General features: G+C 39.3%; 1 protein-coding gene across 1 annotated transcript; it reads right to left on the minus strand.

Annotated features, from left to right (window-relative positions):
• Positions 1 to 829: 829 nt before the first annotated feature.
• Positions 830 to 18,972, minus strand: RRH (retinal pigment epithelium-derived rhodopsin homolog). Its single transcript, XM_009970955.3, has 7 exons — positions 13,552 to 18,972; positions 7,246 to 7,436; positions 5,530 to 5,629; positions 4,655 to 4,808; positions 4,129 to 4,297; positions 1,862 to 2,040; positions 830 to 935 (listed from the first exon to the last, which is right to left on the minus strand). The coding sequence occupies exons 1-7, from the start codon at positions 13,655 to 13,657 to the stop codon at positions 830 to 832; spliced, it is 1,005 nt and encodes a 334-aa protein (XP_009969257.1). The 5' UTR covers positions 13,658 to 18,972.
• Between the last annotated feature and the right edge of the window lie 86 nt (positions 18,973 to 19,058).

Consider the following 19,058-nt stretch of genomic DNA (forward strand, 5'->3'; position numbering starts at 1 on the left):
CATTGCTCACATCACCAGAGGTATTTTTTTGAAAATCACACAGCAGACCTATATAACCATGATATTATCTTAGAAATTATGAGAAATGACCATAAATATTTACCAGGTTTTATGTGCCTCCTAGGTGTCAAGCTTTAGGGTACATTTTGTCTCATTTTCAGGATTTGCTAGTCACAAGCACTAGAAATGTACTACTACTAAAACAAATTAATTTTTACAAATTAATTTGGTTGCGTGAGCCAAAACTTTAAAGAATACATTAAATATCCTGAAATTCCTTCAAAATCTTAAAAGCTGATAATAGGTTCTATATGGTTTGGCTAGATATTTTGATATCTTAACATATTCATAGAAACAGAACTTTGCAAAGCATACCAACATGTACACTTGGTATAGAAATATATTCAAACAGGGAGAATCCAAAATATTTCAAGTCTTTAAAACTTTCAAGGGAAGTTGAGGGAAAGTAATTCATGAAAAGAATTACAGGTGCAAAATCTATGTTGCTGAACCTAAGCACTTCCTGCTTCAGTCTCTCCCTGCTGCTGTGTCACCTTGTCCAACCCTGTAAGTCACAGTGACCACTTCACTAGCCTTTTTTGCTTGAGACAGATATATGGGGCCAATAAACCTCACTCAAAAACTAAAGTCTTAGTGGTTTTTGTCTTCTTGTCTTCTTAACCCATCTAAAAAGATTACTGTGATTAGCAGCCCTGGGCTGGCTGGGGCTGATTATAATTCCAAAAGATTAATCTTCCAAAAGATTAATTGACTTTAACCCAGATTTCACTCCTTTCCATGTAACTTATGCAGACAAATGACATGAGTTCTATGATGTTAGTGCACTTTGAGATGTGCTCATGGGCAAGGCATTGTTTATAGTTATCTCTTCTCTTGTCCGACATTGCACCATTGCCAGGATTGCCCTCCGAAACCTGCAGAGGACAAGAAAAGGAAACCAGAAAGATCATTGACTGAAGAGCCAAATACAAAGAAAAACTGAGTAAGCTGGCCTTAAGTATTATGACAGTTTTCAACTTCAGTAAAACTTAATAAAAAAATAATGTATTTGGAATTCAAAAGGACCCAAGTCTTTTTCAGTTTCACATACAGGAATAACTCAGTTAAATTCAGTGTTTCTTCTACAACAAGGGTCACAGCAGCTTTTGCTTATCCAGGGCAAGGTTCAGACACAACAAAGATGAATATACAGAAAGGGGAAAGAACAAGAACAAAATGTTTTTTCATTGACTCAGCAGGATCAGGTAAGTTCACTTAGACACAGATCACAGGCTCTGCTTCTAGGTTGGTAGTAGCAAAAGGAAGGATGCCTCTTTGCAAAACCCAGACTGCAGTCAAAGACACTGGCTTGGTTAGAGCATTTGATATGCTTGCTCAAACAGAAGAATAGGCTTAGTTAATTTATTTTAACAAAAAGTGTCAATCTATCCTAATCAGTCAGAATATGACACATCCCAAATCATGCAAGGAAACCTACAGAAGTTACATGTCACTAAACCACCACACATTTTGGCCAGAGTCATTCAAACAAGTCTATTGCCGATGGAACCCAAATTCTGTCATGAGTCCCTATGAGAAACCATAAAGGGACTTTCAGAACTGTCTTACAACAGCTTCGTTAATGTGTTCTCAAAAGCCTTTATCAGTTCAGTATGTTATGATGATGATCAAAATTTATTTTAGACTTTCCTGTCCAAAAGGTCATCTTTGTTAAATCAATGGTGGCTTACCCTTTGATCTCTTTGCTAATCAGTTTGTCATATTTTACAGATGATGCTTCTATAGTTAGGTGATATGCTAAAATCATGAAGTAGACTGGTACTAAATTAGAAACACTTACTTTTTGTTTGCAACAACATAAATGCAGGGATTATAGAATGTGGAAGATTTTGCGAATAGAGGAGCTATGATGGCCATGGCAGGAGAAATTTTCTTTGGGTCTCCAAAGGAAGACCATAAGCACACAATAGAATACGGAGACCACGCCACCAAGAACATTGCAATCATCACAACAGACATCTGTAAAACAAGAGGAACAGACATATAACCAGTATTACCTGAAGATGAAGACCTCACAACCTAACCTCAAAACCACATGCACCTATGTGAAAATAGAATCATCCAGAACAAAATAACAACATGTAAACAAGCAGACCTGACAAATTTTGACAGGTTATAATGAAATCTCACTTTGGGGATTTAATGGCATATCACACTGCCATGTATTTTGGCATGCTGTTATTTCATTATGTACAATCTTCCTTCACTGTCAGCACTAATAATTACGTTAAATCTATCTATCCAAAGTTTAAAGAGCCAGAGAGGACTTCACACATAAATTATGACCACCATAACAGGTCACTCTGGGATGCTATTAAAAACAATAAATATGAACAGAGAGAAAAAACTAAGCCAAATGTTTAAGAAGGCTGTTAACACAAATGTTTCATAAGGCTTAACTATGGTACAGTTAAATAAAAGAAAGCAAATGCTCTAGGACACAAAGGCTCAGTCCATATACTTAAGGAACCCAGAAGCACCTGCTTGGTTTAATGAAGCATGATAGTTATGTTCAAGAATCATACTGAGGAGATATCTGAGCAGTCACGTCTCCTCTGCCTGTTTGTCAGAGAGAACAATCTGGGCATGTTGGGGTTCACACTCCAGAACCCACCGTACCACATCTAGAGCTGAAGAGCAACAAGCTACTGGGAGACACGTTTCTGGCTTTTGTCAGGGACATAAATGAGTAATGGAAACTGGAACAGAACTCTGAAATTAATCAAGAGGACAAAACAAATCACCAGAAAACCAAACAAAACCGCAGGGCTCTTTGTATGTACAGGATTCCCTACTGTTGTTTACTTATACCCTTATTCAATCTTTCAGTGATGAGCAAAATGAAGAACAAGAAGCTACTGTGTATGAGCTGTTCTAGAGCATGACCAACAAACAAGCAGTGACTCTCTCCACAGATGATTACTATTTAAACACAGATGTAATACCTATTGATAATAGTGTAAAGAAAGAACCGTTTCATTCAGGAGTTTGTTTGGTGTGTAGAAAGCTTAGTTGTGAAATATCAAGCAGTCCAATTCTAAAAAAGGATAATGCTTAACTCCAAAGCTTCGATCTTTTTTTTTCCTTTTTTTTTTTTTTAAAAAAAAACCCAAACAAACAAACAAACAAAAAACAAAAACAAAACAAAAAAAACTCAGCGTCTTCAACTGCAAAACAGGAAAAATGCATTTTCTTCACAAATGGGATTCTAAATTTATAACTGAATCCTCAGTTTTAAGCATTCTGAAAGTTATTCAGAAGAGCAAAATGCTCAAATTACTATTTTTAGGTAAAATACCATTTTTCATAATTTATCAATAAGAAAGTTTTCCAAGGGATGTTAAGTTTGCATTGATAACTAATTCAAAATCACAGGTACATAGTCTTCTGTCCAATTCTCACTCATATTTTTATCATGCCCCACCACAAATCATATCTTTACACAAAACCAAAGGAACTAGTGAACAACTTCAAGCTTTCTCAAGGACTTTTATACGTTAAAAGAATGTCAATCTTCCACACAGGATATAGCATTTTATGCCATAACTCACATTTGCTAGTGTTTACATAAGGAAGAGATAAGCTCAACGGGCTTAAAAGAACAAGGGATTGGAATCACACAGCTCAGGAGCCTGGAAATGCACTTTCATTTCTAGGCCATGGATTCACATCAGAGTTGACCAATCCATTTCAGACCAGATACACCTGGGAACCTAGGAGAAAGCCTGAGGGCTCTGCAGACACAAATAATAAAAGTCTTCCTAGGACACCTCCAAGGTACATCTCTATGCAATGACAGAGGACAGAAGCAAGGAAAATTCATGTTGTTCCCAGAATTCAAATTACCTATTCATCTGGAAAGAGCATTAGGTCAAAAGTAAAGAATCTAGTGTTCCAAGTCAAGCCAAGAGTTTTCACCGAGGCTGAATTTCATTTAATATTTAGTACAAAAGAAAAAGGGAGAATGTAGGAAATGCTTAAAAGGCCCCTGAGACTTTTAACACAAAAGAACATGCTTAAAACAAAATATGCCCTAATTTACTGTACCTTTGTCACATCTACTTGGTCAGACCAATCTACGTTGATGTTCTCCAGGCAGTTACTGCTGGCATATTGCTTCATTGTCCGGGAAACATTGTAATAACAGTAAAACATGACTGTTAAGGGTACAACAAAATTAACAGCAATTACACTCATTGTGTAGGAAACAAAGGACCTGATAAAACAGAAAAACAAAACACAGTAACTTACAAATAGCCATCCAGGAAAAGTTACTAAAGAATCTCATATTTTGATTTGATTATGAAATTTTAAAACAAGCTTTTAAAGAATTAAGAAAATTTTCTTTAGCTTTAATTTTTCTATTAGCAACTACAATTCTTGCAGTTTTCAAGCATGGCCCAATTCCCATGTTTTTTCTAGACTTCCTCTGTATTATTCCCATTGTTTTAAAATGATTTTTATAAATTAGGCTTCATACTTCAGAATGAAGAAGTTATATAATGGTGAATTAAATAATCTTAGCCTTCAATGAGACAGCAAATTTAAAAGACAGGGTAATGGAGAATCTTACACATCATTTTTCCTCCAATTTACTGTGCATGTTGCTCCAGTTGGATCTGGAGCGTAGCTAGCCCAGCCTACTGTAGGCATGGAAGCCCAAAAGACTGCATTTATCCAAGCTGCAAGGATTAGAGTGGCATAGCTACGAGCAGTCATTCTTCTTCCTGTGACCAAGCACAACAAACACAAATCGTTGTCAACTTTTGCTTCTTTCCAGTGTTGAACTTGAACGACAAGTGGCGTCCAACAAGCACATATCAGGTTAAAAATTATGATCCTTTCAAAGCTCTACACTCCCAAACACTGTAGCATACCTGTTTCATACTGCTGAATTACATCTCAAGCTTTCCAGCCTTTAACGCCACTTAAATATCATCACCCATTCCAACTCAGAGCATACAGACAATACCCAATCCTAACCCCATGCCAAAAAGCTTATTATGCAACAGTGCATTCAAGTACACCTTTGCATGATTGCAGGGGAAGGAATTAACTGCTACCACACAGCTGTAACAGAGAGGAGAGAAAAACATCCAGTACAGTGTTAACACAACACTGGAGGCACACACCGGCTTGACAGAGGTCAAAACCTCCCACAGTTAGAGGCTTTTCATGTGCTTCTGTATGTCTCTGAAGACTGAAAACAGCCATGAAACTACAGCTTATAAACAGATCAACAGCTTAATTGTGAAATTTTCACCTTCACAATCAATAGCATTCATGCCAACTAGATAATTTACTTAACCAAGTACTGTAGGATCATGCCCTAAATTCAAATTATACCCAGCACTGTAATTATGGAGTCATTCATAAGAAAACAATACAATTAGACTCTTATTTCATTGAAGCCCAACACTGAACCATTTTTGACCATAGGTACAGTACCCATCTCAGGCCTGCAGATTGTCAGATAACGGTCAACTGCAACAACAGTGAGCAATCCAATACTCGCCATTCCAAAGAAGATATTTAAGGCAGCGTAGATCTGAAATTAAAAACAAACAAACAAACAAAAAAAAACCCACCAAACATTCTGAGAAATCTTTCAAAGTTACAAGCACAAATTTGTGGACTGAATCAAAGGCACTATGACACATTACATTTAGCCAGTGTTCTCTTCCATAAGAAAGGTACTGAAGGAACCAATTCAGTGCAGGCAACTGGGAGCTGACTCATTTAAAATTAAACATTTCAAAGGCAACATGCTTGTGTGCACATCAAAAATCCTAAAGACAGAAATCTAAAAAACAAACACCATACTTCAATAAGTAAATTTTGAGATCCAGAGATAAAGAGTTTGGAGGTTGGGGGTTCAATTAATGTATTCGATATATGTTAAAGAAATGTTTGATTAATGAAAAAATTTATGGCTTTAGCAAGCGTGAAGTCCTGAATTGTCTTTCTTTGCTCTGTCATATAACTACACTTATTTCACAGATACGGTACACTGATTTTTCAGAATTGGTCCCAATTTTTACATGTGTCAGATCTACTGCACCATGTAACACATGCTGCAATCCCAACATGCTCCAAATGCATCTGTCCTGTCATCCCACAGGCAGCCTGACCAGGAAGGACTGGTACCCCAGAAATACAGAGCCTTGTGCCAGCCCACATACCATCAGCGGTTATAACAGAACCACATGACATTCAGCCACCTCACTTCACAGCATTAATTTGATTTAGGTTGACATGAATTGTGCTTCGAGTGATCTTAACTCCCAAAGCATTGGTAGTGAGATTTCACATCAACTTCAACCCACTACAAGTCAGTCTAGATTCAAAGATGTTAAAAGTGAGGCTTCCTGTCATTGACTGAATTTTGAGCTTGAAATAACTTTGTACTCATGCGAGTGATGTCAGATAGTTATAAATATCCATTATAAAAGAGTTCCAAAATGTATGGTGTTGCTAACATTTTCCTTGAGCCATATTTTCAGCATGTGCCTTCACATTACTACTTATTTCCCTGGGCACTTAAGCCCAACAGTCTTTAAAAAAAGTAGATTTAAATCACAGTACACAGCAAGCAAACAGCACCATCTCTCTGCTATGGAGGTACATTTTCCAGTTAGTTTATTTTTTAAAATAGACAGTTATTAAAACTAGGCTAAATCTTTAATGGAGACCAGTAGACTTGTAGGCTTTCATTTCAGCTATCCTAACAGTCCCACCTAAAAGAACGTGTATTTGTCAAGCAGAACTCATTAAGATCTGTCAAGTTCATCATCAAAACAGTAGCCACATCCAAAGTCTTTTAACTATCAAATAAGTCATCAAATGTGCATGTGCTACTATAACTCTCTTCATTTGGGGATTTCATTTTCTGAGCCTTCTTAAAGCTGTTTTAAAATCTCTAGTTGACAAATATAAGGTTACACTTTAATGTTTTCAGATTGTGAATATAAATTTGAAATGAAATTCACGTGAAATCCTATATTCAGAAATTGCTGACATTACAGAATAACAGCTTCAGGTCTAGAATAAGATTTTGCAGCTCCATCTTATCTCTTAAAATAACTAGTATCGGGTAGAGCTACTACTTATTTCTCAGTTTGCTTTTAAGTGCTCAAACCTTTCTCTCTGACTGAATTGCAATACCTGGCATCCAGTATATCCAAATTTCCAGCTTCCATACAGGTCTGAGGCAGCAGACATGGGGTAACCAATGCCACTAACACCAATGTCAGTAAAAGCCAAGTTGATAATAATTGCGTTGGTTGCTGTCCGAAGCTCTTTGTACTTAACAAAGATGCCTAACACAACAATGTTACTGAAAATGCTTATCACTCCTGTAAAAACAGAAGAAGGGAAACTTTACAAAAGATACACATCAGCCAGAAATATACATGCAGAAGAAAATGCAGCCTATTGTAATATCAAAGTCCTAAACAAGTTTTATTTTCTGTCAAGCACAGTTTTGCAAAGAGGATAGACACCTGAAAAGGAGTGAAAAGCTTTTCCAATTGGGTAACTTTCACTTGGATTCAATAAGGGCCAAAAGTGGAGTGTTTTGCCGAACCTGGGACTTCTGGTGTAATGACAAGCATAGCAGAAATTCAAAAGCATCTAGGACTACAATTCAAATACTCAAGCCACCAGGTACAGTGCTGTGTTCCATGGCAAAAAAGAATGCAAGTTGGTAACTGGCAAAAAAAAAAAAAAAGCAGGGCTTATGATGCACCTGACCTAGCAGAAGGCCCCTGCCACCACCTGAGATCTCCCTTTCTCAGCAGAGAGTCTCCACTGTGCATTCAGACAATAATCCCGTGCAAAAGGATTACAGCAGCTTTGCTACCAGTATCCTAGCCAGACTAACCTCTCTCTCTGCTCATGAGGTTCCAATTCTTTTCAAGCATCAGAGTTGGCTCAGGTTGCTGCAAATGGTATTTTCTAAGCCTTGTCAAGCAGCCTGGATGATCCGCACAGCCTGCCACAGTAGCATTGTTGGCCTGCACCAGAGCTATTTCCTCCATCTGACAAGCTTCTAGGGCTGTGTCATAGCCAGGATAAAAGTCCAGCTCTACACTGAACTTGCTCCTGCCTCACTAACATGTATTTATAAACCTCTTTGGTCTGTTTTGACTCAAACTGTGAAGTCTATTATTAGGCAACACAAGAACTGGCTGGGAGACAAAGAGTTGTAATAAAGAAATGCAGTATTAAAGCTAAAATGTACATTCTCTCGTCACATCCAATCCCTCTGAAATCTGCTTTGGACTTAATGTTCTTCAAGGCGCCCAAGACACTCTTTGGGATCCTGTGCATTGGCAAGTTTTTACTGATGCTGGTGACCTATATTAAAACATCCAGATCCTCCTTTTCTCCTGCTATTCCTTTTTCTTAGCCAAATCCTACTGCATGGTTTGTGGACTGAGTTCATGTGGCACCCCCACAAAGCAGGGAGTTTTTCTGTTGTAGGTTCATTCTCTTCAGACTCTAGCCTGCTGCAGAGACATTAAGAGCAAACTCCTATCCCCTAAACTTTTACTAACCCACTATTCATATAAAATACTAATAAACAGCTAATAAGCTTAAAAATTCCCATTTGCACCTCAGCAGAGAAAGACTCACAGCCCTTACCAATGAAATGGAGAATTCCAACATGTTCAAGCAAACATGGCCATTTAAAAAATGGCTTGTAAATAATAACAGGAATTTGTAAGTTGTTCATAGATTCCCTGGCCTGGCCAAATCCTAAATTTACAAACATTTGTATAGCCTAGGCATCTTAAATTACAAGTGCATAGTGGAATGTTATTTTGGTAGAAGTCTAACAACGCGTCCATGGAAATGCCCCTCAGAATTATTTTTTTTTAATATTTAAAAAGTTTCACCTATTAATCAAAACACTACAGTTTGCATCCTCACAGATCCGAAGCATAAGTCCCGTGGCATTCAACCACCTTCACTGATGGGATTTCTGCTCCTCTGTTGGCTCCATCAAAAATCTCACACACAGCTTAGCTTTTGCTGACATGCCTCCGCGGAAAGGGAAACACAGTTTCTAAGTATCATACAATGTTCTTCCACCTCTGTCACTGTCAATGCCACGGCACAGAGTTAAAAATTTCTGACATCAGTTTATAGTCAGACTACAAATGCACTGCAGTTCAAACAATAACCTTAAATCAGCAGTATTAGAAAACCTGAGAGCAAAAATCAGTTTCAAGCACTTCAGCTCCACAGTTTAATTTTGAAGACTTCAACTGATATCGATATGGAAATTCCTTCATATCATGGAAAGTCCCATGGACTCTATCACTGGCAGTCTACAGGAACACAACGCATAGATTTGTAAATGCCAGGACACACCCCAGAACATCAAACTGAAGCAGACATTTCTAGAGTCAAGCACACATCAGAAGTACCATCTGAACCTCTATGCTCAGCAAGAGCTATGTTGATACCATGACAGATATGAAAAAGGGCCAAAAGAAATCCAGTGAAATCATAAGAACATACATAAAAACATAACAACGATGGTACTTTGGATAACAGGCATTAGGAACACCACCCATTCTTCAGCTTTTAAACAGAGTTCCTCCATTTCAATTACGTAAATTGGCACCTTTTCTACTATAACTGAAACTCACATAAGGAGTTTCATAGAATCATGGAATGGTTTGGGTTGAAAGGGATTTTAAAGATTATCCAACCCCCCTGCCCCAGGCAGGGACACCTTCCTCCAGCCCAAGGGGCTCCCAGCCCCGTCCAACCTGGCCTTGAACCCTTCCAGGGAGGGGGCAGCCACAGCTGCTCTGGGCACCCTGGGCCAGCGCCTCACCCTCCGCACAGGGAAGAATTTCTTCCTTATGTCTAGTCTAAATCTATCCTCTTTCAGTTTAAAACAGTTACCCCTTGTCCTATCCCTACACCCCCTGATCAAGAGTCCCTCCCCACCTTTCCTGTAGCTCCCTTTAAGCTCTGGGAGGCTGCTCAAAGGTCTCCATAGAGCCTTCTCCAGGCGGAACCCCACCAACTCTCTCAGCCTGGCCTCCCAGGGGAGCTGCTCCAGCCCCCTGAGCATCTTCGTGGCCTCCTCTGGAACCCCTCAAGCAGGTCCATGTCCTTCTTACTTTGGGGACCCCAGAGCTGGACACAGCACTGCAGGTGGGGTCTCACCAGAGCAGAGAAGAGGGGGAGAATCCTCTCCTTCAACCTGCTGGCCACGTTTCTCTTGATGCAGCCCAGGATGTATATGGCTTTCTGGGCTGCAAGTGCACATTGCTGGCTCATAGTCAGTTTTCCCCTAAAATGAACAAAAGCAGGGAGCTGGGGATGTGATCTGAAAACAATACCATAGTAAAAGCACTTGCAGTTCCAGTTCTGTCAGGTCTCCTGTTGACAAGTAGTATGTCATCTCTTGGGAAAGAGGAAGCAAAATAGAATTACAAGTTTATAAAACAATACAGGCTTCTTATAAGGCATGCTTTAACAGATATTACAGCTACCAAGAATGAAATCAGAAATCCAACAGGACTGTAAACTCATATCCTCAGGGTGAAGGAAGGAGCCGGCTAGACACACTTAAATCTAGTGCTTCAAAGCCCAATCTTAAAATTAAAGGGGGGAGGGGGGAGGAAAACCAAACCAAACCAGGGAATAGAAAGTGGAAATTGCTAAGCCTATATACATTCATTAAAAATTTTAGCACCTTGAACAAAGTGAGAAAAAACATGTAGGTTCAAGAAATGCTCTCTTCCCCGTTTCTTAGGATCAGGTCAAGTAGAAGAACAAAGTTTCTCCAGGCAGCAGTTAAGCAGAGCCCATTAGAAGAGCAACAAAGCTGGTAAAGGGTCTAGAGCACAAGTCCTGTGAGGAGTGGCTGAGGGAACTAGGGTTGTTTAGTCTGGAGAAAAGGAGGCTGAGGGGAGACCTTATTGCTCTCTACAACTGCCTGAGAGGAGATTGTAGCAAGGTGGGGATTGATCTCTTCTCCCAAGTAACAAGTGATAGGAAATGGCTTCAACTTGCACTAGGGGAGGTTTAGAATATTAGGAAAAATTTCTTCACTGAAAGGGTTATCAAGCACTGGAACAGGCTGCCAGGGAAGTGGCTGAGTTGCCAACCCTGGAGGTATTTAAAAGACGAGTAGATGAGGCACCTAGGGACATGGTTTAGTGGTGGACTTAGCAGTGCTAGATCAACAGCTGGACTCAATCTTAAAGGTCTTTTCCAAACTAAACGGTTCTATGAGTCTATGATTTCTTAGAGGGCAGTGAGCGCAGACCAAGCCCAAGACTTTCAGTAACCTGAAATCATCAGCTGAGACAAACTCATATGATTCAGAAAAAGCGCATGGATGCTGCCACTTGGCCTGTGAAACATCTTAGGGTTAAACAACTATTCCCATATTTCTTTAATTAAACCTTGCAGTTTTGTGAAGATGAAAGCCTTATGACCTGATCAAGAGCCAAATTTCTTAATTTTCCTTCTTTCCAGCGAAGCAACATAATCCAAAGGCAGACCAAATGCAAATACAAGTCCTAACAGAGTCAAGCAAGACACATGGGTAGTAGCATCAAAGCAATGAAGGTTATGTCCATGTATAACACAGAATTTACTTTTCCAGTTAGCATTTTAAAATGATACCACAGCATTTCATCATTATAAGCTGAAGGACACCCATGAGGCAGTATTGCTTCCTGCAGCCTGAGTATCCCTGTTGTCATCACTAAAATCAACACTGACCACTGTAGAGTGCAATATTTAACAATTACTTCTGTCTCAGAAAATAAAGTAATTATTTGCAAAACAGAAGGAAGCATCCAAACCTTTTAAAAAAGCAGCATAATGATGAACCCTGTACCTCTATTTCATTCTTAGACATCTGCTTATTAGCACAGCTAAAATTTTCCAGATGTGAGATTTGCTGTGGTAAGGCATTTGCAAAGCAATCAATCATCTTTTCAAAGATGTCAGAGACCTTACTGAAAAAAAACATTCCTCATTAAGAAAGTAAAGTCCAAGCTACAGGTGAAAGATTTACTAGACTCCCCAAATTATAAGAAAAAACAAAACAAAACAAAACCGCAAGCAAACCACAAAGTAATTTTTTTTTTTTTTAAAGACATTTAATTTCCATGCACAATTAAGATAGAGGAGCTGGGTTGATTCTGGCTAATCCCATTGATCACCTACAATAGCTTTGATTTCTAACACCAGGTGGTCAAACTATCTGATAAGACCACCTTGTTGCATACAACATAATCAATTTGAATTAAAATGTAACAAGTGTCATATACATTTGCAACACCTAACAGATCCAGTTACCTGGAAATAGTGTGGTAGTGATACAGAACTATCCAGCCTTCCAACACTTAACCATCATCCATTTCTACAGCTTCTTACCAAGTCTACTGATCTGTGTAGCTGTCCTACCAATTTCTATAAAAACCTGAAAAAATTAATGGACTGTATTCAAAATATCCTCTTTACAGAACAGCAATTTGATACTCACCACCTCAAGCAGATATGCTAAGTGAAATGAGACTATCAGCAATACTATTTCATACAAACCTAAAGTACATTAATATTCTAAAGTATTTTAAAAGCTAATTATAACATAGACAATGTGATGTAAGGTACAGTCTATGACTAGAGTATTTATAAACTGATTTAATTTTCCATAATAAAGGTATAGAAGGACTATTTTTAAACACAGTAGGTTTCAGTTTTTGGTCAGGTTGATACTTCATTGCTATAGCACTCAAAGCTTCAGAAAACAATTACTGAGGCAAATGTGGTTATAACAATGAGAAAGTATTCAAGGGGAGAAAAAAATAATTCCATAATCATTCAGGTTTAGCCAAAGGCCACTGCAGTCACAGGGAATGAACACCATGTCAAGCCTTTCAGCATGTTTTTTCTAACATGTGTCATCAGTAAAAAATACAGCTGCAACTGGACTCTGCTCTTCTCTGATTAATGACCAGCTCCCTCCCTCAAAGTCACATTCCAACCCTTCCCCTTACATCCCCTTAACAGACACCCGCTCAAATGCTCAGACTACACATATATTACTACGAACATGTGGCCCAAGAGAAATCTCAAGATAGCTTCCAGCACATCGCAGAAAAATGCAAGATGTGACAGCTATGCCCTATTTTTATGTCTTTTGCAAGCTGGCAGAAATTAATTCTCACTCTCTTCTATAATTACATATCAACAAAATATATTTTTCAAGACACAACGCTGCTTTCAAATATAGAGCAGAAAACTTAGATGTTTCTGCATGCTTCAGTCAGCCTCCTGATTACTAACTTGTCAGTTAACTATGAAGAAAAGCCATCAGACATTTGTGTAATACAAAATGAAATACCATCGCTGTTACTATACAAAATGAGTATTCAGATCTACAGTTCTATTTTTAAAAGTTACACAACAATTTGCCAGTGCCCATACCTGCTGTTATTAAGTAAGCTGCAACTATGTTGTGCTCAGTCTGCGTAAAGGCTGAATGAGCTTCATTGTCACTTTCTGAAGAATTGGATGAATCATTCCAATGCATTTTGGACAAGAAACTGGCGTCTAACCTCTGCAATAATTCAAGATCACGAAACACTATAAACCCCTGTTAGGCAAAATCTTTCATTATTCAACAGATTCACTGAAAAATTAAGGGGGGTAGGGGGAAGTTCCCTCCATCATTGACAGCCTCCAAGCATGATTTAATTGGACTAAAGGGCAAAGAAGTTTACACTCCAAATCTATGCAGGAGTTCATTAATTAAAACAAAGGGCAGCACAGAACTGAGTACATTTCCAACAGTGTGCTTAAACTTCATTCTTACTGCTAAAGAGATTAATTGTCACATGCCCCCAAACCTTTTCCTTCAAACCTCTTGTGCAACGCTTTGGAAACCTCAACAAAAGTTGGCTCAGGTCAGTTGGTCATCAGCTTGGCTTGCAATTAATCCCCATCATCACAGCGAATACAAAAACTGCAGCACAACATAGAGGCACAAACATCAATTTCTTTAAAGAGCAGGATATGCTTCCTCTAAAGTCCATCCCTTCATATCTTTAAAAACCTAACTTCATCAAGATTCTTAGTTTGATTTAAACTCTCAAGCTGACACAGACACAAGAACACAGTCCAGAAAACTCAATCGCAACATTTCAAAACCAGCCTGGTCTTCAGAAAATGGTTGTTGAATATGCCTCATAAGTCTGAACGCCCTTCCTCTCCTAAACACACACACGTAAGCGTATTTCGGGCACATTTTCCAAAGCATGTTAGTAGGCAGAAAATTATTAGGCATTTTCCAGAGCCCTGAGCAGCAGCTCATGTTTTCTTCTTTTCAGTGATGAGGTAGCAGCACACTGAAGTAGAGACCTTTTACAAAATCCTGCATAAATATCAGCTGGAATAAACTCTTGCCCAAAGAGCTCATACGTAGCATCAGTATACACAATCAAAGAAGGTGTTTCCCACCAGTTCCCCTTCATACAGTTTTTGCCCCCAGTTTTGTACTCATACTGGATATAAAGGTGAGGATGAGCAACCAATGGTTCCTCAGTTGTATGTTGTTCACAGACAGCTCAAGCAGGCTCCCAGGCTAGGGGGGCTGTGTCTTCTGAGAAGCAGAAAGGGTGCAGTACACAGGCAGTATTGAGGAATATAGCCATCCCATAAGAAAGGAAGCATACCTGAAGAGCCCCCCCTTCTCTAACCCATGAGCATTCCCTCCCACTCCTCAGCTTTCCAAAACAGACATCCTGCATCACTCAGCCATCTGAATCTAAAGGTAAGAAAATTTCAATATAAAACTTGTGCAGTCACAACATTTAGTCATCGTTACTACAGATGATCACGTGTCACAGTTCTACCAGCACACATTCTCTTTAATGCCAGAGATCTACATTCACTCGTACAGTTCTCAGGGTACTTGTATTATTATGGTATTTTTTCTGTCAGAAGAGGATTAGGCAGGAACAGGGTGGGAGGGTTCTGAAAGGAAAGATGATCTGTTTGGCAATGAAGCAACTTCCCTAGTGCCCCATAGTCCTGCCCTGAAAGATAAAAGCACAGTGATAATTTGATATCTTTGCTTTCCTCCCCTGAAACTTTGGCAAGGTTTTCAAAAGCATCTCAGATCTTGCAGCTTCCACAGAAGTCAGAGCTTGCAATGCTGAATGTCTCAGAAAAGCAATGCATTGCTATTTTTATTCAGATAGGATTCCAGACTTAGATTAGCAGTTAATGAGACGATAGAGATTTTATACAAACTTGTTGGTTGAAATGCAAATTTCTAATACGTGCAGTCCATCCTATGTACCATCACATGGTCTCTGTCTCTTCTTCTCTTTAATTTGGCTAATTTTGCAGCAACAGGAATTGAGAGAAAAAAAAGTGAAAATTAAATGCAGACATTACTTATCATTAACCTAAAAGTAATTTTTTCTAGAACACTGCAGTTCATAAAACAAAGCCAAAAAGATAAAGCAAGGAATTAAAGCATATAAAGAATCCAGAGTTGGAACCACAGTTCCTAAACCAGATAAAATATGGCTTACCACATTGCTTGTTAATACTGGCATAAGAAAAAAAAATATATCCAAAACCTCAGGCTGTTTTTATCCTTCAATAATAGATACTATTACTAGTATCAGAGGGGTACTTTATACCCTCAAGCAATGCTTTTCCTTCCCACTTGTCTCAGATCAGTAGCAACAAAATGCAATTTCTATTTAAGTCTATTCTTCAGTTTATAGGTATCTGTATAGATATGGGGCAATGCAAAATCCATTACAGGGTTTAGCAAGTTGCTTTCAGTTATGTGTAAAGTATATTTCAATTCACAAGTGATGAGAGTAGAAAAACTTAGTCTGCATTAAAACCAAAACAAAACCCCACACTTTTCCTATTTTCAGTAGTAACCACACTAAAAAAAAAACTCTCCCACGTTTATTAAGCACATCTCCACCAGAGGGCTCTATGAGGCAGAACTTCCCTTTAATCTTTCCACAAACATGCAAATGGTCCAAACCCAATGGAAAAGTAATTAATAAATTGCTTCTTTTCCTCCCTCACATAGACTGTCACTAAACTGTTGATGAGAGAAGTTTGACTCAGATATTTTCATCTGACTGAAGAAAACATCCTGAACAATGTGAGATTGCAAAGCTTTTTACTTGCCATACGTCATGCAGTAGCTACGCTTTTTTTTAAAGAAAACACCATTTCTTGCCAAGACAATGCTTTGCACAACTGCAAATAACTTTGCACCAGTATGTATGTGACGATCAAGCATTGCTTCAGGCAAATGTTCATTACTTCTGTCAGTGCTAGAGAATCCTTTCTGTTCAACGCCTAGTGCTGCCAACATGCATTAAAATATCACCATTTTCCTCACATGATCAAATGTCCCTGTCAAAGTAGCACAACAAATCTATGAAGGATACTGAACCACTCTATCCCAGCAACTACGGAAAACACAAGGAGAAAAAACATCCCTCCAAGAAGGAATGCAGAGGCACTAAAGCTGTTCCCGATGGGTAACAATTTAAGCTTTACATTACACTTCTATGTATTAACCTTCTCTTTAGCAAGGATTTAGATCCCACGTAGAAAAAATACAAAACTAGAATTTTAGCATGGCAAGAACAAAAGGCTCAAGGTATACTCAATATCCTTAAATATTCTGATCCTAGTGATTTACCAGCTTTTTCAAAATCAGCTGAAAGTCAGGCCCTATGTCTGGGTCAAACGTTGCAGCAGCTAACACATCCACTTGCAACCACATTTTGAAAATGGGACTTGGTTGACAAGGGCTCTGCCTCTGCCAACAGTGGGCACATGCAGACACTGACAAGTGGACAAGGAGACAGGTAGGTGACACCACCGCTGCTGTGTCCTGGGTGGGAAGGCAGGCACGGTGGGATGCACTGAAGCCTACCTTCTTCCTGAGCTTCTGAGGAACGCTGCAGGACAGCAAGCCCCTCTGTGCTGCTGGAAGGGCTGGCAGGTGAGTTCTTCAGGTGTCCCAGCCCTTTGCTCCAAAGGTGAGGGGAAATCCAGGGAACGCCAAACTGCCATCGAGAGCCTACACTGCCACTAACACATTTTCCTCGCTCCCCTCACTTCAGACTGCATTGTGACTTTTTTTCTCCAGACACTAGAGCTACTTGAAACTTCCCATTTCTGCCAACACACTTCTGTCAATGTGCTGGTGAGCCCACCTTTCCTATTCTCTGCAGAAAAAGCCTACGATACCTGTAAGCACATCCATAAACCTCTTCACTTACTAGGATCAGCACAGTGACAGAATTACAGATAGGATTTGAATAAAAAGTTCAAGACGGAGAGGAAAGGGTCATATAAAATTAGAGAACCTGTATTTTAGTTCATTTCAGCACTACACTGCAGACAAGACATGTTGTCTTAATTTTTTTAAGACACTGAATTTTCACCTATTGCTTAGCAACTACTTGCGTTAGGAGGGCAGGATCGTGCCATGGCACAAAGATGAGGCAGAACAGGGACTGGATGGTCCTTGCCACAACCAAACACGATCCTTCCCCAGAATGGGGAAGGAGAGAGGGGAAAAAAAAAAAAAAAAAAAAGGCATCACCATGCAGCAGACAAGTCCAGCAGTGTTTCCGCATAAAGCAGCTCATTTCACAAGCAATAACTATGGACATTCTTCCATCGGCATCTGAACATCCTACAACCTCCACAAAGATCTAAGATTATCATTTTCTCTGGATATTTGTGTTAATCGTTATCCAACATCATGTGTAGGGCACGCCATAATGCTCCTTGTGCATTTCTCAACTGGGACTGCAATCCTGTTCCCTTTAATCAAGAGGCCAATCTTCCCTCTAGAGCTGCAATGGATATTGTTCTTTAACCCCTCCACACACAGATGTAAAAGTCTTCACTTTGACCTTGCAACAGCTTCAGGCTGACTCACTGCTCCACCTGCTGTGAGATTCAAAGCACACTTCTTGTCCTGGGCTGCGAGGTGGCACTTTATGCAACTGAAACATCAGCTGCCACATCATGCAATTTAAAGGTGATGGCAGTACAGTCTTCTGGTATCCTGGGAAAAAGTATGTCCCTAAAGCATGCAGTGAGAATAGCAAAGCAGAGCATGAATGTGGGTGCAAGAGTGAGGACTGTGTTATGTTAGTCTTCCAAAACCAGAAAAATAAGGAAATATCTGTCAGCTACCAACAACTGGCTATTGAAGCATTAGTGAATAAAGAACAGCAGAGGATGCAATTACAAACATGACAAAAGTAATGACAATTCCAGCTTCACTGCAGGTTGGTATTGTTCAACTGCAATGTGGTATGCCAGAGATGCAATGACTGGAATAGGATTTTGTCTAGATAAAGGGCAACTCTACAGTGCCTCAAGTCAGAGCCCTAAGTCACTTAGGCCTAGCAATACACAGCAACAAAAATCTAAACACTTTCAGAGGTTTGGATTTAACTGACCTGGTTAAAGTCTGTAGCAATATAAGGAAAATAATCAGTATCCCTCAATTCCTGATTGTGCCACAGTTGAACAGTACACTCAGCGTCTTCTCATAAAAGCAAATCTAGCAGAAATTCCAATGTTTTGTGGTTTGCCTTTTTAAGCTGAATAACATATTTACCTATTACCCTATGCAGTACCTGTTCAGACTTAATTGAATTCTTGAACATTTGTTTTGCCACCCTGTTTCCAGTTTTGTTCCAGAGATTATTCAAATTGACAGTCACATTTGTTAAAATGGCCAGTAACTGTCCAATCCTGGTGCTGGCAAATTACCTGTTTCTTTTTGCTAAACAGAAGACTAATGTAACTCATTTGCCTGTGTCGTGGTTTGGGCCTGGTCGGCAACCAACCACCGCGCAGCTGATTGGCTCAGTTTCCAAACAGAAGTGGAGCTGACTTGGAGCTGGGGGAGCTTTGAGAAG

Source organism: Tyto alba, unplaced genomic scaffold, assembly GCF_018691265.1.
Source record: "Tyto alba isolate M040663 unplaced genomic scaffold, T.alba_DEE_v4.0 Super-Scaffold_23, whole genome shotgun sequence".
NCBI classification, from domain to species: Eukaryota; Metazoa; Chordata; class Aves; order Strigiformes; family Tytonidae; genus Tyto; species Tyto alba.